This window comes from Gymnoscopelus microlampas (genome assembly GCF_963454915.1).
Source record: "Gymnoscopelus microlampas genome assembly, chromosome: 3".
Taxonomy (NCBI): domain Eukaryota; kingdom Metazoa; phylum Chordata; class Actinopteri; order Myctophiformes; family Myctophidae; genus Gymnoscopelus; species Gymnoscopelus microlampas.
Genome location: NC_139940.1, coordinates 18448068 through 18466403, shown reverse-complemented (window position 1 = coordinate 18466403; position 18336 = coordinate 18448068). Strand labels below are relative to the sequence as shown.

Genomic DNA, 18336 nt, shown 5'->3' with positions numbered 1-18336 from the left:
CTTGTAGATCTGCTATTTTTTTTTTCTTCAGAAAACTGTTAGGATTTAGAAAACATTTTTAAGAATCGCCTCAGGTGTTAATGGGTTAAGCTACCTTGATCAGATGGTCATGCACTTGTTAATGTACAAACTTGTTTTCTTTACATGTGTATTGTGTGCCTTTTTATATTTGTATAACTATATATGATTGTTTTTTGTTCTGGAGGTTATTGATTAAATGTAGAGCTAACATTTAACCCTAACCCTAATGGATTACATTACATTGTTTCATTATGTATCTCACAAGACTTGGGTGTTACCATCTGGTTTGTAGACCTTTTGAGGTAGGGGGAGAGAGAGGGGCGGATCATGGGTCCCAGGGCCCCAATGTTAACCCCAACAAATCATATCAGGGGAGTGGCACAGTGTGAATTAACTCAGGAATGACCCTGGCAACATATCAATAGTCCAGGTGTGTCAGATGTTTAGTAGGCTACTGCTATTTTTTCCATTTGTTTTATGTTTTAGTCATTTGGAATGGGAAATGTATTTGTCTCTTGAGAAACAACGATGCAGCGATGGTGAAGAAGGGCAACATGGAAAGACATCTAATGACAAACCTCAAATCATTTGACTTTATAGGAACTGAAATTTCAACCATGTGCACCGACATGAAACTGGATGAAGTGCTTTCATCAGTATTAAATAATAATGAATAATAATTAGTTGATGCGTGACAGTTTTTCATAATTTATCCGTGCCTTATTTTTCATATTAAACTATTCACTCAGTCTTTTAGCTTTATTTTAATTAGCAGTGTATAATGAAATGTAAAAGTGGTAGTGATTTATCTCAGGCCTAAAAAGGCTGTCCAACTTAAGCCTGTTCTAGACTAGAGCAGTGGTTCCAAAACTTTTTAGCTCAAGACCCAAAAGAGAAATTTCCCTGATCTACAAACTTTTTTTAAATGGATTTACGGAAATCATTAGATTTTTCATTGTATTTATTAAATACTTTGGGAAAATGTTGGAATTGTTTTGTTTTAAAGTAGGAAATGTAAAAAAAAAATATATATACTTACTCGTGACCCATAAAAATTGGTCCGCGACCCACTCTTTGGGAAACAGTGCTCTAGAGTAAACAGGTCTAGGGACCGTGGGAAACCAGAAAGGACAGCATAAATGTTTTGCCATTTTGTGAGCAGAGGTAGTTCTTGAGACTGTTTTTTGGACCCTGTGCAGAAAATCCAACAGAGCCCTTCTGACCATCTTGACCTTTGGGGGCCCCTTATTGCTCTGGGCCCAACTCTAAGTAGTTGCCTATTTTACCTGCTCATAAAATGTATCTAGGGGTTATCCAGTAGTAGGTCCATTTGTTCAGTAGGTGGCGATAATGTGCATTGTGTTGGTTTCCAGCTGCCATAAAACTCACAAAAAGAAGAGGAAGACGAAGTACCACTGTTGCCATGTCCGCTTATTATAAGCGACTTTGGGCTTGTTTTTGCTGTAGTTGCTTGTAAATATTGGTAGTTGTTTTTTGGGCTTGTTTCTAAAGTGAAGTTGCTTATTTGGCCGTGGACACTGGTGGAGCGGCTATAGCGAGGCTTGCTTGTCTTCCTGAAAATGTCGTGTTTAGTTTTTAACCTCTGTCTATTAGACATTAACAATTAACAGCAGTTACTTTGAGCTCGTATTTTTTCCCGTCTTTAGTTAGTTTGTTAGTTAGTTAGTTAGTTAGTTGTTGTCGTTGTTGTCTGTCTCTGTTGTCCGTTCAGGACATGTTCCGTTTATACTTACTCATGGTCCTTGTCTGCTGTTCCTCTGTTGGTGGTAAGTAAAGTACTATTAGCACATTTGTTGTTTACATACACATTTGAATAGAATGCTGAACTTGGGGATTTTAAATTGACCAGCGCCATTGACGCGAGCAAAACGGTTCTCCCTTGTGGATCATAAAGACGTCTAATCTAAATCTAATCATGTTTACGCGCATTTTGCAGCTAAATTGTTATGGTAATTAATCCTGCACTCTGCTTTCATGTACATATGCCACAAATAATACAAACATTTGATGGATTTGTTTGCAGACAACCCTCATCCCAACTGTTACAGGATAGGTGCAGCACTAGGGACATCTGGGCACCTCGATGTAAAATTGGCTAGTTTGTCCAAAATGTTAAAAACTTTAATATTTGAAAACATGGTCTTAAGCAATGTAAAGTATGCATGATGTGTACATGCACGGCACATCATGATCAGACTTAATTTTATCCTTCAACTTCTTGTTTATGCCCCAAAATGACATGATATACAGATTTTGTAGCAATTTGGAGCAATTGTAGAAATATTAGACCTTAATTGTCGAATGTTTAAGCATGTTCTAATCATGTATACTTGACTTTACTTAAGACCATTTTTCAAATATTTAGTTTTTTTTACATATTGGACAAAATAGCCAATTTTACATAGAGGTGCCCAGATGTCCCTAGAGCCATGTGGGCCTAGTGCCCACTCTGCCCACCCATCCTGTTACCATCCTGTGTTGTTCAGGACCACTCTATAACCGTATCTCTCTGTCTGTGTTTTAAGGCTCATTTGGAATTGGGTCAAATAAAGAGGCATGCTATGGGGAGGATTTTACCATGTCTTTAAATGATCTGGTGGGCTATCGTCGAAACCTGTTCTTCACTCCAGCTAAAGGAGGCAGCCAGAGGATACAGGTTCTGTTGGAGAATGGGACAGTAAGACATGGATTATGTTCTACACTACCATAAAAAGAGTGTATATGTATATAAAATTAAACTAAACTGATTATGGTCTGATTAACCACGGCTTTATACTTCACCATACAACGGTGTCGTGCGATATACAAAACTCCCAACAAGTCACACCGTGAAGCGTTGGGTTGGGGGCTTATAGGTCTGAATTACAATTGACCCTGGTCTCTGACCATGTGTTTGTTGTTCTCTGCACTTCCAGTTGTTGGACCCACACTATGAGATATCCTCTTCTCGGTTTATCATCCGGGAGGTGACAGAGAGAGACGACGGGGAGTTTTCTTATACGATGCATGGCGGCCTCGAATTTAAGGCCCTGAGACTGAAAATCAAAGGTGAGATCATATGACACTTAAACCACCCACAAAAACATTGATAACAATAATAATGATAATATAATAATAATAAAACAATAAAAACAATGTCTTTATTTACACAGTAGTCCATCTTACTTGGACAACCAGGATGGTTGACTGATTCTGATTCGGGGTGTCTTCTCTAAATGTTTTATTAATCCCCCCCCCCCCCCCCCTGTGTGAGTGTGTGTGAGTGTGTGTGTGTGTGTGTGTGTGTGTGTGTGTGTGTGTGTGTGTGTGTGTGTGTGCGTGTGCGTGCGTGCGTGTGTGTGCGTGTTTTTAGATTGTTCAAGTAAAGTGACAAGGGATTATGGAAGTGACTACGATTTCATGATTTCCAGTACTGCATATTCGTTGGAATTCACTCCTCTGAAAAGCACAAATCCCGTGGTACTGTGGAATCGCACCAGCAACCATTATGTCAGTAAGGGAGGAGGCGGGGGAAGGCTGGTGTACAACAAATGGCAGATGGAGAAACTCACCCAGGAATACAATGGCTACTACACCTTCAGGGACAGAAAACACAAGTTCATTTCCAGGAACAAGATAACAGTTGAAGGTTGTGATGTGATGTAGAATTAGGGTTGTGAATCTTCTGCTATCTCACGATTCCGATTCTTGGGGTCACGATTCCGATTTTTTCAAAACAAACGATTCTCGATTAAATATATTTTTTTTCGATTCAAAAACGTTGTTTTTTTCCGATTTAAAACGATTCTCTATTCAAAACGATTCTCCATTCAAAACGATTCTCCATTCAAAACATAGGATTTCAGGATCTACTCCAGTCTGCTGGCATGAGAGCAGAGTACATTTAGCTTTTATAATTGTATAAGGTTTTATCAACTAAACACACAAAGATATTTTTTTATCCATGATAAAAAAAAAGTTTTTTTGAAAATGAGAATCGATTCTGAATCGTCCAACAGTAGAATCGCGATTCTTATTCGAAACGATTATTTTCTGACACCCCTATGTAGAATTGGCTGCCATTGTATCACAAATAACCCTTTTGAAACTTAATTCCATACTTTAATGAGTTTGACTTAAATGCAATGTCTATCTCATATACAGAGCGGAAAGATTTCTTTTTGGACTCCGTAGAGGGCAGTGAGCTCCAGATCATCACTTTTAGCCCGTCGATGGACCCCGCTTTGTTCGACCTGACGTTTATTTCAACTGATGATCCTCGACAGCATCCGGTGCTGTTGATGAAGGCGGGCAACCTGCTGGCGACCAGCTACGACGAGTGGGGAGTGAAAGATGAGGGAAGGAGCCTTTTCAGTAGAATGTGGAAGATAGATGATGATGATGAAGATGAACCCCCACTGCGGATTATGATTGCGGACCTCCAGCTTACAGACTCCGGTCACTTTAAGCTCATAGACCAGAAGGGCAACCTGGCCCTCGTAGTGCAACTGCGCGTAGAGGGTGAGTTATGCTGCATTGATCCCGTGGCACATTTTTAACTCATCAAAGGTTCTGATTCACGTAAAACGTGTTGGTTCTCAAAGTGACCCAGGGGTCCTTGGGGGGGGGTGTGTTCCAGGGGGGTCCCCAGCTAAATGTGTTAATATAGCATCACAGTAAATGTTAACCACTTCAACCTTTTATACTTGGGCTAATCAAAAATAGCAGATCTACAAGCTTATAGCGTGGCACCAAGTGTCGCGTTATAAGCTTGTAGATCTGCTATTTTTGAAAAATCGTGAAAATGTGTGCAAATCTTTGAATATAGTATATATTTTTTAAAGAGAACATTGGGGGTCGGCGGCCAAATATATATACCATTTTGGGGGTCCTTGATATGAAAAAGTTTGAGAACCACTGACCTTATCGACCTAAGACACTTTCTTTCTTTGTTCTTTACAGAGTATCCTCCTTATTTCATGTATGTCGGTTTTGCCGTCGGCATTTTCTTGGTGGTGGTCTTCTGCTGTTGTTGTGTGAAAAGGTGCTGCTGCAAGACCACTAGAAAGAAGGACTTTGTTCGTCAGCCTGAAGCAGCGCCAGCTGCATATTCCTATGATGTAAGTACCAAACACACTCTATCAGACTCATTTCAGAGCGGTTTACTTTACTGGAGTATTTCCAATTTTCAATACTTTTACTTCTACTCCACTACATCTCAGGCAAATATTGTACTATTACTCCACTACAATTATTTGAAAACTCTAGTTACTAGTTACTTTGCATAGATAAATGACTATATTATGAAACATACATTAACCACTTCAGCCCTATTTTATACATAGGCTATTTGAAAATAGCCGATCTACAAGCTCACAACGCGTCACAACGCGTCTTATCGCGACGCGTTGTGACTTTAAGTGACTTTAAGGACTTTAAGTACTTTAAGTATATTTAACATTTTGAACACAGGCCTTTTACTTGTACCAGAGTATTTTTATATTGCGGTATTGCTACTTTTACTTGAAGTGAAACATTCCAGTACTGTTTCCGAGTAGTTTTTTGTTTGAAGCAGCTCTTTGTGTCTCATTTCAACTTCCTTGGTTCAATTCCAGCACACCACTCAGCCTTCCACTTCCGCTCCTCATCCTAGTTCATCATATGTGCCAACATACTCTGCCCCGCTCTACCCCAACCAGCCAAAGCCTGGAGCCACTTACTACCAACCTCTGGTGGGTGCTTTATTCATCAATACTTTTATCCACCTCAAATGTTTTTTATTTATACCATCATGACTGATTAGGATCGTTTCATCTTACAGGTTCCTCCTGGTCCTGAAAACCTTCACGTCAGCTCATCTCATTCTCAACCTGAGGTACAGTATATGGACCCACTCCTTAATACAATTTACAATTTAGGCATTTAGCAGATGCTCTTATCCAGTGCGACTTACAAAGGGTGAGATCAGAATGAGCAGAGTAGGCTTGAATTCTCGTCAATAAACAAGGTAAATAATCACATAAACAGAGTGCAGAGAGAACATCGTTGTGCCTCACAGAAACCAGGATACCAGGTGAACAATGAGCCTAGCATCTGTCTAAATGATGCTATCTAATTAACATTATTTACATTGTGCGTAATTCATTTACCATGTGTGTAATTAACAGGTAGTGCATAGCGCCAAGATGGCGCGCAAGATAGGGCCCTTAGTGTCAGACGCAACACATAGCAAAATATACTTAAAGTACCAAAAGTAAAAGTACTAAAATGTTTGAAAATATTGCAGATCTACAAGCTCACAACGCGTCGAGATGCGACGCGTTGTGAGCTTGTAGATCGGCTATTTTCAAATGGCCTATGTATAAAATAGGACTGAAGTGGTTAATGTTATGTTTTATAATATAATCATTTATATCTGCAAAGTAACTAGTACCTAAAGTTTTCAAATAATTATAGTGGAGTAAAAGTACAATATTTTCCTCAGAGATGTAGTGGAGTAAAAGTAAAAGTATTGAAAATTGGAAATACTACAGTAAAGTAAACGTACCTCAAAATTGTACTTAAGTACAGTACTTGAGTAAATGTAAATGCACTTGACACACCCACTTGGCGCAAGTTAAGACCATTCGCCATGGTGCAAAGTTCTGCCATTAAAATAGGCCCCCCTGTGTAAAGTGCAGTTGAGAACCCTGGAAAGCGCTCTAATAAAGTTATTATTAACACAGTCAAGCAGCTGACCTGAAATAATTAGTGTCTTCTGATGTTTCTTGGCACACGAAGCATACAGGCTCTGCCAAATCCGTAGCAAAAGTTAACATTTTTTCAACATACTCCACTTCATAAAGAAAGGAAGGAAGGAAGAGTTTCACAAACACATGGGAAATCACAGAGGTTCCCCTATTCCCTTGGGAATGAAAGGAGTAAGGGACATCACAGAGAGCTTAGTGTAAACCGGGCGTAAAGTTCTAAATAGTAGTTTCTCATGTTGTGATGGTGTTATTTAGTGCATTAAAGTATCATGCAGAGGGATTTGGCGGTAATATTCAGTGAGGTTGGTTTTGGTTGTTCCTTCTCCAGGTGGTAGCCTCCACAGCATCACGTGAACCGGCTGCAACTGCATTTCTGGGCGTAGACGCTCTCTCTTCTGATGCTGGACCCCGGTTTGAGCTGAAGGGAATGATGTTCGCCTCTGCTCCACCCCTCAGTTCATACAACACATCTTACAGTGATGTTTACACCTCAGACAAACTCAACTTTCGCTAGAAAACTAACTCAAAATAATAAAAAAACATCTACAACGAAGATGGATGCTTTGCACAACACAATGCTCAACCACTTCTAGGTCTCACACACACACACACACACACACACACACACACACACACACACACACACACACACACACACACACACACACACACACACACACACACACACACACACAGTACAACAAAGAGGAAATAATATTCTGTTCATGCAATGACTCAATTCCCTATTCTGGGTGTGTCATAATAGGCCAGCATTGTGCAAAAATAGCTGATCTACAATGTGTCGCGCTGAGACGTGTTGCAACGTGTTGTGATGCGTTGTAGATCGGCTACAGGCTGTTGTAGATCAGGCTATTTTCGGGAAAAGATTTGGTGTAGAGAACAATAAGGAGGGGACCAAGTATAGACCCATGGTAAACACTATATACTTTGCACTTGTAAGTCGCTCTGGATAAGAGCGTCTGCTAAATGCCTACATTGTAAATTGTTGCAAGATATCTTTAACAGTTTTTGTTTTTGTTTTATTAAGCTACCTTGATCAGGTGGTCATGCACCTGATTGTTAATACTGTGCGAGCTTGTTTCCTTTCATGTGTATTGTGTGCCTTTTTATATTTGTATAACTATATATGATTGTTTTTTGTTCTGGAGGTTATTGATTAAATGTAGAGCTAACATTTAACCCTAACCCTAATGGATTACATTACATTGTTTCATTATGTATCTCACAAGACTCGGGTGTTACCATCTGGTTTGTAGACCTTTTGAGGTAGGGGGAGAGAGAGGGGCGGATCATGGGTCCCAGGGCCCCAATGTTAACCCCAACAAATCATATCAGGGGAGTGGCACAGTGTGAATTAACTCAGGAATGACCCTGGCAACATATCAATTATTAGTCCAGGTGTGTCAGATGTTTAGTAGGCTACTGCTATTTTTCAACCACAGCTAATGAGACAAAACACATACAATGAATCTCATTTGGAATGGGAAATGTATTTGTCTCTTGAGAAACAACGATGCAGCGATGGTGAAGAAGGGGAACATGGAAAGACATCTAATGACAAACCTCAAATCATTTGACTTTATAGGAACTGAAATTTCAACCATGTGCACACACATGTAACTGGATGAAATGCTTTCATCATTATTTTAAGTCCAATAAATCATGTTTGCATTAGTTGATATGCATGACAGTTTTTCATCATTTATCCTTGCCTTTATTTTTCATATTAAACTATTCACTCAAATCTTTTAGCTTTATTTTAATTAGCAGTGTATAATGAAATGTAAAAGTGGTAGTGATTGATCTCAGGCCTAAAAAGGTTGTCCAGGCCTGTTCTAGACTAGAGCAGTGGTTCCAAAACGTTTTAGCTCAAGACCCAAAAGAGAAATCTCCTCGGAACCCAAACTAGTGAAAATAGCTGATCTACAAGCTCAAACCTTTTTTTTAATGGATTTACGGAAATCATTAGATTGTTCATTGCATTTATTAAATACTTTGGAAAAAAATTGGAATTGTTTTTAATTGATGAAGAGTTGTGAGGTTCTTTTTAAAACTTTTTTTTAAAATATCAAAATGATATGATATATATATATATATATATATATGTGTGTGTGTGTGTGTGTGTGTGTGTGTGTGTGTGTGTGTGTGTGTGTGTGTGTGTGTGTGTGTGTGTGTGTGTGTGTGTGTGTGTGTGTGTGTGTATGTGTATGTGTGTGTGTTTTAAAGTAGGAAATGTAAAACAAAAAGATATACTTACTTGTGACCCATAAAAATTGGTCTGCGACCCACTCTTTGGGAAACAGTGCTCTAGAGTAAACAGGTCTAGGGACCGTGGGAAACCAGAAAGGACAGCATAAATGTTTTGCCATTTTGTGAGCAGAGGTAGTTCTTGAGACTGTTTTTTGAAACTGTATCTAGGGGTTATCCAGTAGTAGGTCCATTTGTTCAGTAGGTGGCGATAATGTACATTGTGTTGGTTTCCAGCCGCCATAAAACTCCCAAAAAGAAGAGGAAGACGAAGTACCACTGTTGCCATGTCCGCTTATTATAAGCGACTTTGGGCTTGTTTTCGCTGTAGTTGCTTGTAAATATTGCCTATTGGTAGTTGTTTTTTGGGCTTGTTTCTAAAGTGAAGTTGCTTATTTGGCCTTGTTCAAACCAGTGGTCCTCAAACAGTTTCATGTGAAAGACCCTCCCCATCTAAAAGTACCAGATTGGCGGTGTTAAAATGTTAAAAAGAATATTCAAAATGTTATTAACTTATGTTCCCAAGTTTTTTGTTGTTGTTGAAAATAGCATATCTACAAGCTCACAACGCCACGTGTTGTGAGCTTGTAGATCGGCTATTTTTTAATATCCTACGCTCATGTGGCCGTGCAATTTTTTCGCTTCTTTTGGGCTTGTTTTCATAGACCTAGCTCCTTATTTCCCTCACAAAACATGGCAACACAGACCAGAAGAAGACAAGTAAAGTACAGCAAGAAGACAGGCTGATTAGTTAATTTGTCTGAATAATGACCATTGAATCTGGCTGTATAGCAGTGGGCTTTTCTGTTAGAATTTTACCCATTGGTTTTAAATAAACAGCAAACCGTAACTTAGAACAGCATAGCTAGGCCTAAGCATAGCACTATAACAGTGTATTAGCTTAGCCAGTAAGCTACCTAGCCATTCATTTGGAAGCAGTGGGGCCTACAGATCCTCGGGCTAGATTTGGGAGCCAGCCCAGCCGGTACTGACAGAGGAGGGACAGCACTGGCTCAGGTAAGGCACCTGCAGCCTGCAGGCATATAACTATGTTTGAGTGCAGTGGTGTAAAGTAATTAAGTACATTTACTCAAGTACTGTACTTAAGTACAATTTTGAGGTATTTTTTACTTTACTGTAGTATTTCATATTTTACTCGGCTACAATTATTTGAAAACTTTAGTTGCTAGTTACTTTGCAGATTTAAATTATTATAAAACATACTTTAACCACTATTTTATACATAGCATAGGATATTTGAAAATAGCCGATCTACAAGCTGTTGTGAGCTTGTAGATCTGCTATTAAAAAAACAAAATGTACTTTTACTTTTGGTACTTTTGGAAGCCCATACTTTTGTACTTTCACTCAAGTAACATTTTGAACACAGGCCTTTTACCTATAGCAAGCTAGTGCTTTAAACAAGCTTAGTGCTTTATGAGCCTTCCAGTTTAGTACACCTTGTATTGTGAATTTGTACTTCCATGTACTGTTGTTCTCATGTCTTACTAAATAAAGTAAATCAATCAATCAATCAAGCAGAGTATTTTTATATTTTTATATTGTGGTATTGCTACTTTTACTTAAGTAACATATCTGAGTACTTCTTCCACCACTGCCTTTATATTAGAACAAGCGTGCTTTAACTAAGCCCGTGGTGCCTATTTTGGGCATGTCACTATATGCAAACTTCTTCCAAAACATGACAACTGTTTTTTCGAAAATAGCAGATCTACAAGCTCACATTGCTTGCAATAGCTTAAATGTAAAATATGGCTTAGTGATAGAAACCATGTTGATAGTAAACAGTTTAAAATAGATAAAATAGATGATGTGGAAAAGTATAGCCACCAATGCAGATGTCTAGTGACTTGCTAAGAAGCTTTTTTTGCCTGATAAAAATCAACCATTCATCTCATTGTGGAACTTGTCTATCATGTAGGTCTTTGTAAGCAGGTTTGATGAATGGAATAATCTATGACGTTGGTTCTCAAAGTGGGGTCCGGGGACCCCCAGGGGTACCTGAGGGGGTTCCAGGGGGTCCCCAGCTAAATGATGGATAGGAACCAAATGGACCCTTATGAGTGTGTAACTCTGAGAGTGTACAAATGGAACCAAATGGACCCTAACGGGTCCATTTGGTTCCATTTGTACACTCTTAGAGTTAAATTAACATTGGTTTTACAATGTGAATTGGGGTCCCAGAGGTATAAATGCCATTAAATGGGGGTCCGTAGCCTAATGCATGTCAAACTGGGGGTCCTTCAATTAAAATGGTTGAGAATTGACTGCTAGAACTGTAAAAATCATCTCTTATGGGGGTCCGTGGCATATCTTTTCAAATGGGGGTCCGCGGGCTAATAAGTGTCAATTTGGGGGTCCTTGACATGAAAAAGTTTGAGAACCACTGATCTATGACACAAACATATGTTGTATCCTCCTCAGGTTGAACTACAGAACGGTTTCTAGGGGCCAGAGGAGAGATGGAGGCTCCACCCGTCACTGCGATGCCGGTCACCGGCACAATAAACATGATGGAGTATCTGTTGCAAGGTAAGTCCAGACCATGTTGTCTGCATTAAAGAAGTGGAGACCCAGTGTACTGTCTGAGTATTGTGTTGCTGAATGATGGTGATGTGAAATACTTCAATCCATTAAGACCGGGAACGCACCTCTGTCATTTTAGATGTCTTTGGGCTATTCAAAAAGAGCAGATATACAAGCCCATAAGTGCCGTGCTATGAGCTTGTAGATCTGCTATTTTTGAAAAATATGTATTTTTTTAAACAAATGTTTAAATATGTATTTTTTAAAGCGAACATTTGTCAAATATTTTGTTCCAGGGACCTCCAGAAGCAAAGATTTGAGTTACAAATATTCGCTTTAAAAAATATGTATTCAAAGATTTGCACAAAATGTGCATGATTTTTCAAAAATAGCAGATCTGCAAGCTCATAGTGCGGCACAGAGTGCTTGTATATCTGCTATTTTTGAATAGCCAAAGAAATCTTAAAATGACATAGATGTGTTCCCGTATTGAATGGGTTAACAAATAACAATACAAAAAACACCAATTTAAGCTCCAAAGGTATCGTTTATTACCATGTGACGTTTCGAGCCAGGTAGCCCTTTCTCAGACGAACTTGATCCAGTGTGCAGATTATATTCTTTGTGTGAATTCTGCTTCTGCACAGCACCTAATTTTTTTAAACTGTGGACGTGTGTGCTTTATTCACGTGTCTCTAGTACTTTTAACAATGACATGGCTTTGTACTGTCTCGATTCAGGCAGCGTTTTAGACCAGGCACTTGACAGCCTCTTGCATCGCCTCCGAGGACTGTGTGACAACATGGAACCTGAGCCTTTTACGGATCACGAGCTTGTCTATCTCCTCAAGGGCCAGCAAGGCAACCCTTTCATTCTGCGTGCCCGGCGCTCACTCTCCCACCCCACGGCGCCGTGGCACCTACGCTATCTGGGCCAACCCGAGGTGGGAGACAAGAGCCGCCATGCCCTGGTGCGCAACTGCGTGGACGTGGCGGCCTCGCACTCCCTGCCAGAGTTCCTGAACGAGATGGGCTTCCGCATGGACCATGAGTTTGTGGCCAACGGACACATATTCCGCAAAGGTGGGATGAAAGTCGTCGTCAGCAAGTTATCGCGTATCCTGGTGCCGGGGAACACGGACAACACGGAACGTTTGTCTCTGTCCTACTTGGTAGAGCTGAATGTGTTGGCGCCCGCAGGCCAGGACACCGTGTCGGAGGACATGCGCAGTTTCGCCGAGCAGCTCAAACCCTTGGTTCACCTGGAGAAGATCGACCCCAGCAAACAGAGACATTGAATTACGTCGCTCAATTTAGGGGGTCGTGCTGACGCCTCCTGGATGCCATGGACACGACACGTCTGACGTCTGTTATTCTTTTTTCATTTTCATCAGCCTGTGATTAAACCTGTGCGAGGCAAGCTGGCTGACTTGTCACTGAAGCCTATGTTCTCAATGGACTCGTGCATACTTAAAGGAGTAATCAATACAACAGGACTTACTTTATTGGTAATTATGTTTTAGTTACCTATAAACTTTGTAGGAACTGCCACCAAAGAAGGGATTTATAAGTATAAAGTAAACCATCATCTGATCATCAGATTACTTTATAGTTGTTGGATTGATTTCTTATGATATGAATGATAGCCAGATGATTGGAGATCTCAGCCAGATGATTGGAGAAACATCTGGGGACTTCTGAATTCAGTGTGGTGGCCTAGAACTAGAACCAGATAGAAACTATTTGGAAATGTAAAAACAAACTGCATTGTAGAACCAATGCAAAGGCTCGCTGTTGGTCCCCTGCATTATTTCAGTAGGTGGAGAGCTCCGATTGTCTGGCAAAACTGTAGTAATGGGTAGGAACACGTGACATCTATTTTATACTTCAGCAGGGTTTGATTTGTGGAAGAAACTAAACGGGGGACATTTTCTTCTTCTCTACCACTTAAACCCTATATACTTATTTGTACTACACGTAGCAAAAAAAAGTTGATCTACAAGCTTACATGTGTTTTGAGATTGTAGATGTACTTTTTCTTTTTTGAACATTTGCCCAAGAAATAGGGACGCCACGGTTAATGTGGTTAACATACATTTTAAAATCAGTTATTAAATTGTAACATTACCAAACATTAATATCAAACATACCAGTCTACATTTCCCACATGGAAATGCATGTCTTTAATCCAGTCTGACCAGAAACGGGGTTAAATCATATTCCCACCGGCCATACAAATAAATGACCCCCTGCAAATCGAACCTTGTACCTTATAGGCTCTGAATGAGAATCTGATCTTATGACTGTATTGTGCATTTGGTACAGGCCAATATTAGCATATTTTGTAACGACACAACCTTGTTTTTCTAATTTGGAGCACACTGTCAAAAGAACGTTCCAGGTGTATTAAAGCCTATTGTTTTTTTTTCTCCAATGTTGTCTGACTTCTGCATCAATCATTATGCTAGTTTGAGAAAAGGTCTGCACAATCACCACTAGGGGTCTCCCTCACTCTTTCTGTCTAACCCAAGGTCTCTGGTTAGAGGCAGTTGAATTGCCACCTCAGATCATCAACACATGAGCGGTGGTTGCCATGGAAATAATTAGCGGCTAGATCTGCACATCTCACCCCCCCCCCCCCCCCACTCTAATTAGCTTTCTCAATTGCTTAATGATACATAGACCTGTGAAAGCCTTCCTTTCTTGCCTGTGCACAAAAGCATTGATTTTCCCTCCCTTCCCCTCTCATTTCTAATGTTAACCCATTAGTGCCCCTTTCATGGCAACCTGAGCTGGGGCTATTACACATGAAAGCACCACAGACGCCTGGAGGTTCTTCACTCGTCATGCTGGATTCCAAAATAGCCCTTTTGCCTAGCGGAGGCCGTCATTATGTCCAGCCGAGGATGGAGATTGAAGTAAGTATCTAAATGCACATCCTGTCAGTTGTTACAATAATGTGAGCAATAAGTTGTGAGTGCTGCTAATAATACTATCCGCACCAGCGGTGGGAATAAGTACTACGATTTTTGTACTTCAGTGAACGTAGCAATACCACAAATGTAGAAAATACTCTGTACTTGAGTACAGAAGCACTGGCCTCAAAATAAACAAAGTAGCCTGCTCATTATGCAGAACGTCCCCTTTCACAATTATCTTCAAAAGTCGTCCAAATTTGCCAAAATGTTAAGAAAATAGCAGATCTACAAGCCGTCGTGGTGAGCTTGTAGATCAGCTGTTTTCAAATGGCGTTAGTGTATGTTTTATATAATCTAAAAGCAAAGTAACTAGTAACTAAAGAAAACAAAAGTGGTTTACAAATAAATGTAGTGGAGTGAAAAGTACATTTGCCTCTGACATGTTGTGGAGTAGAAGTATAAAGTATCGGAAAAATGGGAACACTCAAAGTAAAAAAAAAAACGCAAAATCGTAGTCTACTTTAAGTACAGTACTTTGAGTAAATGTACTTGGTTACTTCGCAACCCCGTTGCTAATAATACCCTCTGCGGTGGCCTGCAGGATGGCGATGTACAGTGACTGTGTGTGTGATAAAGTCTGAAGGGAGGACTAGAGGGCAGGTGGCTGTCTCTGCTCATTGACCTACCTGCACATCAAGGCTGACGAGGACAAGCTCAGTGGAGCAGAAAGGTGAGGAGATGACTGCAGCCCTTCAGCATAGGTACTGACTGTAATGCTGCCCGGTGCAATATCGTCGCTGTCGGCTAAAGACCTTGTTGTCCAAAAACCCCTTTACTCTTCAGGAAATGGATACGATGTAGTTAATATTTAGTCACACTAATCCATTAAGATGGGAAAACATCTGTCATTTTTAGATTTTTTTTTTTTATGCTTCGGCTATTCAAAAATAGCAGATATACAAGCTTGTAGTGCGGCACTCGGTGCCACGCTACGAGCTTGTATATCTGCTATTTTTTGAATAGTCAAAGAAATCTAAAAGGACATGCTTTCCCAGTCTTAATGGATTAATAAATACTTGTTTTCACTTGTTACATATTTATGAAACCCACAGACAGAAACCACCGCTTGAACTTTCACTTTCAAAATCTACAGGTTCAACAAGTTCAAAGCTTGTAGAGCGGCTATTTTGGCTGCTTTGGCGTGACACTGTTGTATGACGAAGTAGGGTGTTCATTTGCAGGAAAAAAAACAGAACAAAATATGGAGATACAAGGGTTCCGCCCGAAAGCGACAATATTTGCCTGTGTATAAGAGTCTCAGTTCAGTTTTCATCGTTTTGAACACTTCGTCGCGCAGTACACCAAGTGGACAGTCAATGATAGCGGCTTATCTGATGTAGACAGGTTTTTTTTTATGTTTCATGTTCAAACCAGCAAACGCAGACTTCTGGTCCTCGGGTCTAAAGCAAGCATGATGTTTCAACTGTAAGTAAATTATGTATTAAGGAGACAGATGCCTCCTTGCCCAAGGATTCATGTGTGTCCAGCACACATGCACTGCAGTCTGCTGGCTTTCCTCCACTTCAATAGTGCAAACGGTTCTCAGAGTGAGGTCCCGGGACCCCCAGGGGTCCTTGGGAGTGATCCAGGGGGTCCCCAGACCCTTAAAGGTCTGTAACTCTGAGAATGTACAAATGGCAGTTGCGGAAATACTGTAGTATTCAATTTCTTTACTTAGGTAAAAGTATCAATACTATCATGTAGGACAAGTAAAAGTCCAGTGTTCAAATTGTAGTACAGAATGTCCTTTTTCACAATTTGTCATATGTCTAAAAATCTTTTGAAAATAGCAGATCTTCACAACGCGTCGCATCGCAACATGGTTTTAGCTCGTAGATCGGCTATTTTCAAATAGCCAAAGTGGTTAATGTATGTTTTGTAATCAAAATATGCAAAGTTACTAGTTACTAAAGTTTTCAAATAATTGTAGTGGAGTAAAACTACAATATTTGCCTCTGAGATGTAGTGGATTAGAAGTATTGAAAATTGTAAGTACTCCAGTAAAGTAAAAATACTATTGTACTTAAGTACAGTACTTGAGTACATGTACATAATTACTTTCCACCACTGACAAATGGAACCAAATAGATCCGTAAGGGTCCATTTGGTTCCATTTGTACATTCTCAAGAGTTATGGGGGTCCATGGCCCAATAATGCATACCAAACAGGGGGTCCTTGAATTCAAAAAGTTTGAGAATCGCTGGTGGAATGCTTTGCTCTTTGGTGATGAGATTGACACTCATTCTGCCTCTTCTTCTGCTTGTGTTGCCACGGAGGCCAGAGATGGAGCTGGGCTAATCAGTGCCTTGGCATGCGGCCTCTCCAGACATCGTGGTTCAAGCCAACCAATGTCTTGTGCAAAGACCCCCTTTGCTAGAGGCCAAGAGATATTCTGCTTGGTTTATTTGAAGAAGTGGAAACCAGAGAACCGCTACTCCCAAAGACAGCTAAGCCCCTGAATGCGGGAGAAAGACACTGGTCCAATGTTGATCAAAACGATTGGCCTTTTACAATCTGTGGTATTTTTTGTAAGAATTCGGTTTAGTAACTTTTCCCCGTATGCTCAACAAGGTGATACAAAATGTGTAATACTTCTGATCTGCCGTCCAACATCAGGTTAACTATTTTATTTAAAATAGCCTATCGACAATCTATTGTTGATAGCTGTTTTAGAAACTTTTGCCCAACATAGGGACACCAGATTGAAAATGAGAATAAAAGCACAGACAACTCTTGGAGTAGCAGAGCTATTTTGCAGTGCTATGGTGTGCTATGACATAACTAGTTTATGCACATTGCACACACCCTCTGATTGGCAGTGTGTTGCTGGATGATGGATAATGCTATTGATGTCCACCTGTGCCTTTCCATTTCTGCTCAAAACTAATTATCATACAATTACAGTATGTTTGTTGCATCTCTGCAGTAAAAAAGCACAATGACTTTTCTCTTTTTTATAGTTAAGTGTTTAACGGGCACATATAATTAATGTGTCACGGCAGATTTATTTAAACCAATTTTTGTTTATACCTTTGGAACAGTGCGCCGAAGTAGTTACCTGCGCGCATGGCTTTGCTCTCCATTCCATAGTGCAGCCTTAATTAAAACTCTTGGCACGAGTCGTCTTTGTTGCCACTGAACATTATGTTCATACTTGGTGCAAGTGTTGCCAAGATCTGTGCCACAATAAGCTGGCTCTTGCCCGGGGCAGGAAGTCTTTAAGTCGGCCCAAAAAAACTGGGCCGATGCCACGGAGGGGTGAAATCCGGCCTTGCCTATTCAGGAACATTCCCGATACTTGGATCGGGGCCCTCTCCTTCCTGTGTCATTGGGAGCCCATATGCTCGTTAAAGTAGTGTGGGTTGGACGCTCGGAGGGGAGTGGCACTGGGAGAGAGGAGGAGAACCAGAGTGGAGGCGTATTCCCAGGGCGCGCATCGATCTCCCAAGGGTCTCCTTGTGGCTTCCCCTGCTTCCGCCCCATCCCCAGTCCCTTCGACAGTGGCATAGTCAGTGTATCTTGCATAACACTGTGAGGTTGCGGGAGGATGGCACACTAGCGGTTTGGGCAAAGGGACTGGGGCGAGCGGCAGTGGGCGGGAGGGCAGAGAGGGAAAATGGCATTCCTTTTTGTTATGTGAATGACATTCCACAGTGCTTTTTCCAGGACGAAAATTGACAAGAACAAAGCTCTGCCTTGTTGTTGTTGCTGTGGTGCTCTGTGCCTTTGCTTGTGGCTGGCTGGAGTGATCCCTGGCTGTGTGGAACATGCTG

The 18336-nt window shown here is 40.6% G+C and overlaps 2 protein-coding genes across 3 annotated transcripts; both read left to right on the top strand.

The window, feature by feature from the left end:
* Positions 1–1546: 1546 nt before the first annotated feature.
* Positions 1547–7475, top strand: LOC311042320 (uncharacterized protein). Of its 2 annotated transcripts, none has more exons than XM_084052984.1 (9): positions 1547–1808; positions 2568–2719; positions 2958–3090; positions 3395–3670; positions 4186–4542; positions 4984–5141; positions 5637–5753; positions 5843–5896; positions 7099–7475. In XM_084052984.1, the coding sequence occupies exons 1-9, from the start codon at positions 1757–1759 to the stop codon at positions 7282–7284; spliced, it is 1485 nt and encodes a 494-aa protein (XP_083909110.1). In that variant the 5' UTR covers positions 1547–1756; the 3' UTR covers positions 7285–7475. The 2 variants fall into 2 exon arrangements, with proteins under 2 accessions (XP_083909110.1, XP_083909111.1); XM_084052985.1 differs by having other exon boundaries at positions 5066–5141; positions 7099–7234.
* Positions 7476–9747: 2272 nt separating this feature from the next.
* med18 (mediator of RNA polymerase II transcription, subunit 18 homolog (yeast)) lies at positions 9748–14018 on the top strand. The gene is made up of 3 exons (XM_084053575.1): positions 9748–10055; positions 11484–11591; positions 12326–14018. The coding sequence occupies exons 2-3, from the start codon at positions 11522–11524 to the stop codon at positions 12880–12882; spliced, it is 627 nt and encodes a 208-aa protein (XP_083909701.1). The 5' UTR covers positions 9748–10055; positions 11484–11521; the 3' UTR covers positions 12883–14018.
* The last annotated feature ends 4318 nt before the right edge of the window (positions 14019–18336 follow it).

What these genes read in the sequence shown, in the direction of transcription:
- LOC311042320 (XM_084052984.1), top strand. Translation starts at nt 1,757, where the DNA reads ATGTTCCGTTTATACTTACTCATGGTCCTTGTCTGCTGTTCCTCTGTT. An exon ending in CCTGAGACTGAAAATCAAAG is followed by an intron (nt 3,091 to 3,394) that starts GTGAGATCATAT and finishes GCGTGTTTTTAG; the next exon opens with ATTGTTCAAGTAAAGTGACA. An exon ending in CATCTCATTCTCAACCTGAG is followed by an intron (nt 5,897 to 7,098) that starts GTACAGTATATG and finishes TTCCTTCTCCAG; the next exon opens with GTGGTAGCCTCCACAGCATC.
- med18 (XM_084053575.1), top strand. Translation starts at nt 11,522, where the DNA reads ATGGAGGCTCCACCCGTCACTGCGATGCCGGTCACCGGCACAATAAAC. An exon ending in GATGGAGTATCTGTTGCAAG is followed by an intron (nt 11,592 to 12,325) that starts GTAAGTCCAGAC and finishes GTCTCGATTCAG; the next exon opens with GCAGCGTTTTAGACCAGGCA.